Source organism: Nilaparvata lugens, chromosome 5, assembly GCF_014356525.2.
Source record: "Nilaparvata lugens isolate BPH chromosome 5, ASM1435652v1, whole genome shotgun sequence".
NCBI lineage: Eukaryota > Metazoa > Arthropoda > Insecta > Hemiptera > Delphacidae > Nilaparvata > Nilaparvata lugens.
The window spans coordinates 13,850,273-13,861,916 of record NC_052508.1 but is presented as its reverse complement, the minus strand read 5'-3'; the positions used below and the strand labels follow the sequence as shown (position 1 = coordinate 13,861,916).

The 11,644-nt window shown below is 34.9% G+C and overlaps 1 protein-coding gene across 1 annotated transcript; it reads left to right on the top strand.

Moving 5' to 3' along the window:
* The first annotated feature begins 1,106 nt into the window (after window positions 1-1,106).
* Window positions 1,107-1,919, top strand: LOC111054776 (zinc finger MYM-type protein 1-like). The gene has a single exon (XM_022341874.1). It carries the CDS (start codon window positions 1,107-1,109, stop codon window positions 1,917-1,919), a length of 813 nt encoding a protein of 270 aa, XP_022197566.1.
* Window positions 1,920-11,644: the final 9,725 nt, after the last annotated feature.

Genomic DNA, 11,644 nt, shown 5'->3' with positions numbered 1-11,644 from the left:
AAGAAAGAAGATGCGTTTACTACTGTTGGTTTTTCTAACTGGAAAAAGGGATTGGACAATTTCGTACTCATGAAAATACGTCTGTGCATAAGGAAGGAGTTTTAAAACTTTCATCTTTAGCAAAACCAAGTGTAGCCGCTCAATTAAATGATCAATTGAACAGTGACATGAAGAAAGCCCGTTTGGCTCTTGAAATTATTTTTACAACAGTTAAGTACCTTTGCCGGCAAGGTTTGGCCATAAGAGGACATGAAGATATTAACTCAAATTTTTTGCAATTGCTAGAACTTAGGAAAAAAGACGTTCCTGAGTTAAAAGACTGGTTGGGGCGTTCTGGGTATAAATGGATCTCACATGACGTTCAAAATGAGATAATTGATATATTGGGCAAATCTGTTGTGCGCTCAGTGCTAGATAAAATCAAGAATAGTGAACACTTTTCAATTATTGTGGACGAAACAAGTGATATATCGATTCATGAGCAAGTGTCATTTTGTGTTCGAACTGTAAGTGACGATTTAATAATCAATGAAGACTTTATTGGTTTATATGAGACTCCTAATACCGAAGCACAAACTCTTTTCAAAATTGTTAAGGACATTTTTGCGCGGCTTAATTTACCTATTGAAAAATTGAGAGGACAGTGCTATGATGGAGCGGCAAACATGAGAGGAAGATTTAAAGGCCTGCAAAAGTTACTTTTGGATATTCAGCCCCAGGCACACTACGTGCACTGTACAGCCCATAGTTTGAACTTAGCAGTGCAGGACAGCCTTTCTTGCCTCCCATGCATGAGGGATGTTATGGCCTTAGCCAAAGATCTAATAAATACAGTTAAGGAATCTAACAAAAGAATCAATTTATTTAGAAACATACGCCTCGAAAGTGAAAATGATCAAGCCAATCTTCGACCACTTTGCCCGACCCGATGGACAATGCGAGCTTCAAGTATACAGAGGATTTTGAAAAACTATGAAGATCTCCTACAGTTTTTTGAGATATTTTCCTCAACAGACAAAACTGAAGCAGGTTATAAATGTGCGGGTTTTCTTGAATCTATGATACTGTTCAGGACTTATTTATTTTTGAATTTATATTGCCATGTAATGAACGTAGTAGAAGAAGTTAACGAAAACATTCAGAGCCCTCATCTAAGTGTAACTGAAGTGGAAGGCATGTTTAAAGGATTGATTAGCATTTTAGATGATAAGCGAGATGGCTTTGAGGAGTTTTGGAAGTCGTGCTTAAAAAACAAATTTTCACAAGTAGAAGAGCCTGTGATTCCAAGGAAACGGCGCGTTCCAAATAGATATGAAAACGACGGAGCCAGCTCACCACATAACTTCAACACCCCAAAGGACTACTTCAAAGCTCTCTACATCGAGGTGTGTGAAACGGTGCGATCTTGCATCAAAGAACGCTTTGAGTCCACGGGCTTGTCGCGGCTCGTTGCGGTCGAAAAAGAGTTTTTGAGTGTGTTAGTGGCGAACGAAGAAGGTTCAAGTTTCGAACAGTCGAAAGATTTTTTTAAAAATGACCTGGATGTTGAAAGGTTGCAAATACATCTAAACATGTTAGCCGATATTAATAGGCAAAATAATTTAAAAATGAAATCAATGCGTGATGTAAGGAAATATCTTTCACAAGAGCCAGCCATTAAAAAAATGCTGTCAGAAGTGGTTAAAGTGATCAAGCTTCTTCAAGTAGTGCCAATTTCGTCGGCAACGGCAGAACGCTCTTTTAGTGCACTCCGTCGACTGAAGACGTATCTGAGATCAACAATGGGACAGAAACGGCTGAACAATTTAGCAGTCCTTCACGCCCACCGTGATGTCCTGGACGAAGTTCACTTGAGCACGGTGATGAACGAGTTTATAAGCAGCAATGAACTCAGAAGGCATACTTTTTCAATGGTATAAGGAGAAGGACATTGGCCAATCAATGGATATGTATGTAAGTTAAACTGAATTAAATACAGTAATTATTTTATTCTTCATACTCTCTGTATTTTAAGTAAGTAGACCTAGGCTTTTTATCTTCTGAAAATTTGGCTTTTCGAGTAATATTAGATATTCTTTATGCTATTTTTAGTTCATTAATTTTGCTCATTTTTATTTTATTTTAGTGTGAAAGAGTAAAATGTGATTTGTTTCTGCCTATATTCTTTATACTGCATAATTAAATACAGCGTTTTAGGTCTTATAAATTCAAAATGGTCCATGATTTAGGGACATTGGCCAACCAATCAATATGTATATATACATATTGGGTTAAATACAGTAATTTATTCTTCATACTCTCTGTATTTTTAATAAATAGAAAGAAGTAAGCTTTTTTCTTCCATAAATTTGACTTTTTGAAAAATATTTTATACCAGTAGTTAAATAAAGCATTTCTAGGCCTTATAAATTTAAAAAAAATTTGTTGGGGGGGGGGGGGTTGGCGGACCACCCGGTTAGGGCCCCCCCAATAATTTTGACAAGTCGGCGCCTATGAACGTGTGTCTTTAAGCCGCTGAGACGCCTCTGAATCGATGGCCGTCCTAGCTTGGGGTATGCTGTCTCCTGTCCATCTGGACGTGTAGAGCTCGATCACCGAGCCTAGATTCAATTTGAAGAAACAGCTATGAGGTAACAACTTTTTTCCAAATTAAACGAACGTCCCAGGAACTCCGGATGTGACAAAATGGGTTTTAGTGACGACAGACTTTCAATCAATTAAAACGTGCGGAATTAGACTTTTGTTAAACCATAATTTTGAGATATTATTGGGGATAGATAGATTATTAATTTTATTAATTTGGTTTGAGTAATAGATTTTCGGTTGTATCTTTACATTGAAAAGTGAGGCCATATTTTCTCTGTAAGGATCCAGCTGGGAATTTCAGTTTTCTTTAAATTTATAAATAATTATAATCTTCTAAACTACTAAAAGTTGAATGAGTACATGAATGTTTTAAATGTCCTTATTGATTAAATTCATGTTTTAAAAATAATCTCATCTTAAAGTTGTAAAGGATCAAATGAAGTTTCAAGGACCCTAACCTTTTCTAAATTTGTTTTGATGACATATATTTTTTGAATAGTTTTTTTTAAGGTAGTATACCATGATAGATACTTGAGGAATGTTTGTCCTTGCAGCGTTCATGATATAAAGATACTAAATAGTTATTATTGGGGGGGGATCATTAATATTTGATAATGTTTTGATAGTGTTTTAAAGTTTCCAAGTGTGTTCAAAATTTAATGTTCTAAGAATTTTATGTGGATCTTTTCTTAAAATATTTATTCTTATTTATGATTAACTTCTGAGACATATCGATGATAATTTTCAATAATTGCTCTTTTGAAATTAGAGTCCTTTAAGCTTTTATGATTCAATCTAAAACGTTTTAAAATGTAGAGCATACAGAGTAGGTTATTACCGAATTAAGTATATCAGAGATAACTTTCTAAATTTAGTAATTTTATTTTCGGTTTTCATGATTCTTCTTCTTGTTTTATTTGTTGTTTATTGATTTCTTTGTTTTATTAACTTCTTTGTTTTATTAATTGTTGAATTCACTGTAAGAGGTGACAATATAATTGATACCTTCTCTCTATTTCGTTGTCTCTCTTGTCATTTCTGGTTTCCCGTTCTCTAGCACTAGGTATGTTTATCAAGCATCCCTTTTATTAAGTTATATTGTGTGTGCTTCTAAATTCTAAATTCAAAATTAACTTTCTAAATTCAAAGCACGGCTCAAATTCCAGTTGATAAAAAATGTGTAATGCTCCATTTGCTACAACTGAGACTCAGTTGACAAAATATTACACAAACAGTAGATATTCGTCTGTAGCAGTTAACAGTGAAGCCTACGCTATCGACCAGGCCTCGCTCCATTGGAAGTCAGCAGAGGCGTAAAAGTTGACCCGGTTTCAACTTTTCTATTTGATTCACAAATCCCAGGACAGAGTGGGAGACATTTAATGGAATTCCTCTGTATTTCCTACAATACTGCTTCATAAGTAACTTACATTACTCGGCTTCCAATAAGTAAGTAATGAACCTACTTACTTTTACTTTACTAGTAATGGACCAGTGAGAGTCTAATAATATCAAAGCTGCAGCATTAGTAAGTAATAGAAGCTGTTAAATTCAGAGAGTTCAGGCGCCCCCTTATAAGTTGTTTAGTGGTTGATTCACTACAAGCTGTCAGAATTCGATGAAGGGGAAGTCATTTGTGTTATTTGTAAGGCATAATGACAGGTTGAAATGAATCTTCCTACTGTGAGACTCACTTCAAAGTGTCAGCATTAGTTGAATTGGAGTAATCAATGGTATTCACAAGGTTTACTGACTATTTTATGTGAAGTTTGCCAAAGTTAGGCTCAATATAAACTGTCAGTATTGGTTAAATGGTGTTACATCAATGTTATCCATAAGGGATGCTGACAGATTACAGTGAATGTGACTGTATTTCCGGCGGGTCGGCACGCTCAATCCTTTTGCTGCGGGCGTTGGTAATTTATTTTATTAGCACTAATCCAATTCGTCGAAGCCTGCGGAACGACGGAAGTACATAACTGTCTCCCCTCCCCTTCATCCACTTCCCCTACCACCCCTTCTCAACCCTTTAACTGGAGCAGTTGGTTTATTTTTGCGTAAGCTCTGAGGATATCATAGTTCCGGTGTGCGAGCCCATTTTTCGGCCAAAATATGGGGACAGCTTGTTCTCTTTCCACTCCCCTCTCAATCGTTCTCACTGACACACTCTCGTTCTGTGTCACTGCAACTCTCCCACTCTATTTTTATCACTCTTTATCACCTACTCTCACTCTATTGATATCATTTCAAAGAATATACAATATTGTTTGATGAAACTCTCTGTATATTCTTCCAAAGGATCAACAATATTATTTGCTGAAAACCCGCTGATATCTGTAAATTTTTGTTATTCATCAGTTATGATTTAGTTGTTTAGTGAGTTTTCATGATTCAGTTGCATCACAATCACCTATTCATACTCTCTTGATATCCTTTTGAAGAATATAGACTACAATATTATTCGATGAAACTTTCTGCATATCCTTTCAAAGGATCAAAAATATTATTATCTGAAAATCTGATGATTCATGTACATTTGTTATTTAGCAGTTGTTATTGATTGAGATTTCATGATTCAGTTGAATCACAATCACCTATTCTCACTCTCTTGATATCCTTTAAAAGAACCAACAATATTATTTGCTGAAAATCTGCTGATCTATGTAGGCCTACATCAGTTATGATTTAGTCATTTAGTTGTCGATTATGATTTTTTTATGATTCAGTTGAAAATTCTTCTTATTCTCTATTAATAATACTAATAAAAGCCTTTATTGATGTTCGAATACATTACATGCAAGTGCACTTCTAAAACGTTAATATTATTCTGCCGGCGAAATACCCCATGGATTAGATCCGTCTGGGGGAAAGGAGTAAGTAACATGATATTTCATTTGAAAACAAATAAAGTTGACATTCTTTTTTAGTTCAAAATAAAGAGATAGAGAAAAAAAAAACTTGGGACTTAACAATACATTTGTGAATTGTCTTTCACGGAGATTACTTCAGAATACAACTCCTTAACTAATGGAAATCAATATTGCCAAGTCGCCCAACGAAAGCAAAAATGATGTCTGTCCAACTGCTACCATTCAGGTACTTCAGCTCCTTCCATGTTAGCAAGCCTCTGTTCTGGTTTACGCACAAAGTGAACCACATCCTCTTCTTCTCTATTCTTATTCTCTATTCTCTATTCAATACAAACACACAATAAAAATCGGAATAGAAAAACAATAGAATCAAAATACAAATTTCCAATGAAAGCTTCACGGTGGCGTGTGCTGAAATTAAAGGAAGGAGGAGAAATACCTACCAACTATAGTTTCCCATGTAAAAAGCTGGTAAAACGTTACATTGAAATGTTCTATCATCGAATTTCAAATTGCATTCTATCTTCATTTCAATCTATTAATTTTCATACTGTGAAGAGTATTCATTAATTAGCAATAATACGATTCATCTATAACTGAGTGTAAGAGCTGGCAAGTATTGTATCTCACATGAATAAAGAAATCCAATCTAATCTTATCTCTCTCACATACTCACAGTATGAAGTTCATCTCTGTCTTAGTCCCACTTTCTATTCAAGTTGAGTTTTAATGAGAAGGATATAATTGCAATACATCTCCCAAAAGCGACGAATTATATATGTTTGGATGTCTCCAATTTGAGTAGATGAAAACAGATCATATGAGTTTGAGTGTATAGTGTTAAGGTCTAGAAGTTCAAAGTAAACACTTTTTATACAACACAATATTATACAGATCAGAACTATAATCATGAGTTTGCAATTCATCTCAATATTGGGGCACCGAGCTTTGCTCATTATTTATTTATTGATAAACAGAACTCAATTCTTTAAAATGATTGGGGAAGGACTAACAGAGACACAGCCGAAAACTGTTTCTTCCCCGAATTTTGATTTATACACTATAAATATTCCAAAAAGTAGGTTATGTTCCATACACTTGAATTCAGTTAAAATTTTCAGTCCAAATATTTGAAAACATAAAAGTTCTAATTTAGATTGTTTACATACCAAATTGAGTAACAAAATAACACTCACTAATCACTTAGAACTGTAAAATAATGATTAACTTTGAATATTATGATATATACCATCTCATGTCAACAAGTCAGATAACTGTATTTTGATCGAGTCAATTAAAATCTCTAGATTTCTCGCGAGATACGGTAAGCTAATTGATTACACAGCTGATCACCCACACAGGCACACGCATCTTCTGTTATCGACAGACGACGAAATCATCATCTGTGTTTTTCCAAGGATGGATTATCCTTTTCATGTCCTTCAGCGAATTTTCCCAGAAATGAGACCTAGTGCAATCGAATTTTGATATCATAAACCTACTATATTCCAAATTTCGTGAAAATCGTTAGAGCCGTTTTCGAGATCCGTTGAACATAAATAACCATATAACAAGATAGCCAGAGATAACCAGATATAAAAATCTGGTGTGGTACACTCACACAACTTTCCTTGCTCATTGAACTGGGAGCCTCATTCTTAAACGATAATAATTTAGAGAAATAACATAATGACGATTGGCGGCAACATAATTATTTGAAACTACGATCTGACTACTGTATATGTGTGTATATAGTTTATTGTTTTCAGAGTACTTTTTCCTTTGTGTAAATTGTGAAATCCGATGATTTTTTAAAGTCGTCAGAACAGCTGTTCTACAGATGAAATATCTCGACTATGTGTTATTTTTATAGACTGCTCTACCTACCTACCTCATGCACGAGAAGGAGGTTACAAAGTACATTTCTCAAGGATGGGGTGAACCCCCAGTTGATGCCAGTTGATGGGGCTGATAAATAACTATATGGAGTATGAATTTGAAATAAATCAGTCGAGTAATTTTTGAGAAAATCGTGAAAAACATGGTTTTTCAGTAATTATCCGCCATTTTTCTCGAGAATATTACGCAGCTCCTGCAATTTTCCTAGAAATTAGACTCATGTCAGTTGATAGGGCTTATAAATAGCTATCCATGGTATAAATTTGAAGAAAATCGTTAGAGCCGTTTTCGAGGAAATCGTGAAAAACATGGTTTTTTAGCAATTATCCGCCATTTTTCTCGAGAATATTACGCAGCTCCTGCAGTTCTCCCAGAAATGAGACTCATGTCAGTTGATAGGGCTTATAAATAGCTATCCATGGTATAAATTTAAAGAAAATCGTTAGAGCCGTTTTTGAGAAAATCGTGAAAAACATGGTTTTTTAGTAATTATCCGCCATTTTTTCCGCCATCTTGAATTGAATTTTATTGAATTTCTTATTGTCGGGTCCTCATGGTATAAGGACCTTAAGTTGAAAATTTCAAGTCAATCGGTCAATTAGGAATGGAGTTATCGTGTTCACAGACATACACACATACACATATACACACATACACATATACACACACACACACACACAACACACACACACACACACACACACACACACACACACACACACACACACACACACAGACCAACACCCAAAAATCATGTTTTTGGACTCAGGGGACCTTGAAACGTATAGAAAACTTGAAATTGGGGTACCTTACCTATGGTAGTAGGGCAAGGAAAGTAAAAATAGAAAAATATAAACAGATACGGTATATTCAAAAATTGCTCGCTTAACATAATAGGATATGATCGAGATGATTGGAATCAATTCTGTTTATACTTTGTAGAATTACAACTAAAATTAAACTACTGCTTTTCCAACTATCCCTCCTCTTCTTCCTAATCTCTCGAATATTCTCTCACTACCTCACCACATCTCTCTCTTTTCTCTTTTTCTGCAAATTCTCTCTTACTCAGTCACTATTTCTTACTCTCTCTTGACTCTTCTAAATTCGATTTATCTCTCTTAACTCTACACAGTTCTCCCTCGTCTCCCTCTTTATCTCTCTATTTTTGTTCTCTATCTTTTTCTCTCACTGTCTATTGCATACTATCAAACTTACTCTTTTTCCCTTTCTCCCTCTCTTTCTCCTCCCTGTTCTCCCCCTCTACCACACCACATCTCTCTTTTCTCTTTCTCTGCAAAATTCTCTCTTACTCAGTCTCTATTTCTTGCTCTCTCTTGACTCTTCTAAATTCGATTTATCTCTTAACTCTTTGCAATTCTCCCTTTCCTCACTCCACACTCTTTATCTCTCTATTTTTGTTCTCTATCTTTTCCACTCACTGTCTATTGCATACTATCAAACTCACTCTTTTTCCCTTTCTCCTCCCTGTTATCCCTCCTCCGCACAACCTCTTAGCCGAATGATTGAGAGCATCATAGATTAGATGGAACTGTACAGACAGCCTGCTTCCTCTCCTGTCGACGTTTTTCAGAAAAAAAATGTCCAAAGCCACTCTACAAGCTGAGAGACTTAGCAGATCCAATTTATCACACAGGAAGAAATTGGACATTTCCGTTTCTCAGAATCGAGGCTGAAATATTCAGTTTTCTATCGCATCGTGCAGAGTCAACTCACAAAAATACGATACAAATGAACAGGAGGACAGACAGGAACTTCTTTTCCAATTCTGGGAAGTCACACAAATATGAAGATTGAATTTGTATCATCATAGTTGCATTTCAAGAAGATAACAATATTAGGAAGGGAAAACCGGTCAAAATTTTCTTGTCATCCTTAATTAAGTTCTTCAAATCGTCCAAAGCTCGATAGATGATTATTAGTATAAATAATAAAATAGCACAGGGAATACCTTATTATTTTATCTTTCAATGTTACCACATTAGTGTCATTTGCATTGTGAATAAATGGATGGAAAAATTAATAAATAATTAAATGAATTATGATCATGTTCCCTTGTTTCCGTGAGAAATATAACTGTCACTGATTGATTGAAATGTAGTAGAGTAATCATTTCCGTCATCATTATCAAACTGGAGCTAGGAGTAGAGTAGAGTATAGGGATTATTACTCTCCTTGCCCTATTACCATAGGTAAGGAAAGTATTGCTTTCCGAAAAAAATTATGGTACCCCAATTTCTAAATTTCTATACGTTTCAAGGTCCCCTGAGTCCAAAAAAGTGGTTTTTGGGTATTGGTCTGTATGTGTGTGTATGTGTACACGATATCTCATCTCCCAATTAACTGAATAACTTGAAATTTGGAACTTAAGATCCTTACAATATAAGGATCCGACACGAACAGTTTCGATCAAATGCAATTCAATATGGCGGCTAAAATGGGGAAAATGTTGTCAAAAACAGGGTTTTTGCTATTTTCTCGAAAACGGCTCCAACGATTTTGATTAAATTCATACCTAGAATAGCCATTGATAAGCTCTATGAACTGCCACAAGTCCCATATCTGTAAAAATTTCAGGAGCTCCGCCCCATCTATGCAAAGTTTGATTTTAGATTCCCAATTATCAGGCTTCAGATACAATATAAACAAAAAATTTTGTTTGGAAAATATCAAGCATGAAAATCTCTACAATTGATGTTTAGTAACATTTTGACCTAAAACTAAACAACTTTGGCAAAACAAATCCGAGAAAATGTAATTATCCAATTGCAAACTGTTAGCAACTGTTGATTCTATGATTCACTATGAAGAGATAGCAGACCTCGTAAGTCTCCAGTGTTATTGTCCTGTCACCAGCTGGCTCAGATCTTTGTTTATAAGTAGACATGAGATGCGCGTGAACACTAGCGTCAGTTGATCAGTTTTTTCATAACGGCAAGGAAAGTTGTGTGAGTGCGCCACACAAGATTTTTCTTTCTGTGTGGTTGTGAAGGTTATATTATGATAGGTATCATATTGAATGAGAACGAATTGATATTGTCAAAACCATTGATTTGAACTATTTGAAACTCTAGTTTTGTTACTAGATTCTTTTGTGATTGATTGATTGATCACTGCCATATTCAGATCTGCCTTCCATGAGCTAGAAGTTGAGTGAACCTTCATTGGAAACTCCAGTCATCTTTAAGAAGACCATCAACTTCGACTATCAACTCCGCCTTAGTTACAGTATTTATTTATGAGTCAAAGTATTGATAAAATAACTTAACTAGTAACTTATTCAAGTTACAGTATTGATGATTGTGAGTCAAATATAAAATTATATGAATTCTATAATATAATTGTATTTATTCCTCAGTACTAACAGGGGGATAACCGTTGTTCCACTATTATTCATAAATATTATTGTTACACCATGACTCTTCAACAGATTATATACTTTCTTCAATATATTATGCATGAATATAGTAAATAATAATGGTTGTTGTCCACAGAGGCACGATGATTCTCACGGAGGTCAGTATGACCTTATGGATTTGTTTGAATAAATCATTCCATAATCGATGAAAAGGAAATGGGACGTGACCATATCAATAATAGCATACTATACAAATTAATTATTCCGCCTTGGAAGACTCTGTTTTGAATCAATGTAATCACTCTGTGAAATGAAGTATCCATGTGCAGTATGCTACGCTGAATATTTTAGATGGTGGGGACAATTAAAAATTGATCAATCCATTCATATTTGATATAGAATAACAAATTACTAATGCTGTCGATAATGTGATTATCATCTAGAGGTCGTTGCTTGGTATCAACAAATAATAGAATCGATAGAAGACCCCGGCTGCAAAACACAGTAATGTTGCACGGTGAAAGTTTGAAACGTTGATTTCATAGTTTGTTGTTCTCAGTATTGATATTCCTACTCTCCATTCATTCTATATATTACTGTATAATTATATTATATTCTGTACTCTCTAGATGATTTAACAGAAAATTCTTTTTCGCCACACTTGGATGTAATGAGCTGGTTTACGTGCGTCATATGGAGGCCGAAAGTGATTGTTTTCCGACCAGGCCGGTAAAACTTTACGGCCCTAGGGCTGTAAAATGACCTTGAATAACAGCTGATCGTGTCCGATCTCACAAAAATCATAGAGAGATAATCTCAAAATGACTGTAATAATCTATATAATTATGTATCGTGAATCGCGGTATTATGTCTATAATAACATATTTTATAAATTACTGTTTCATAATTT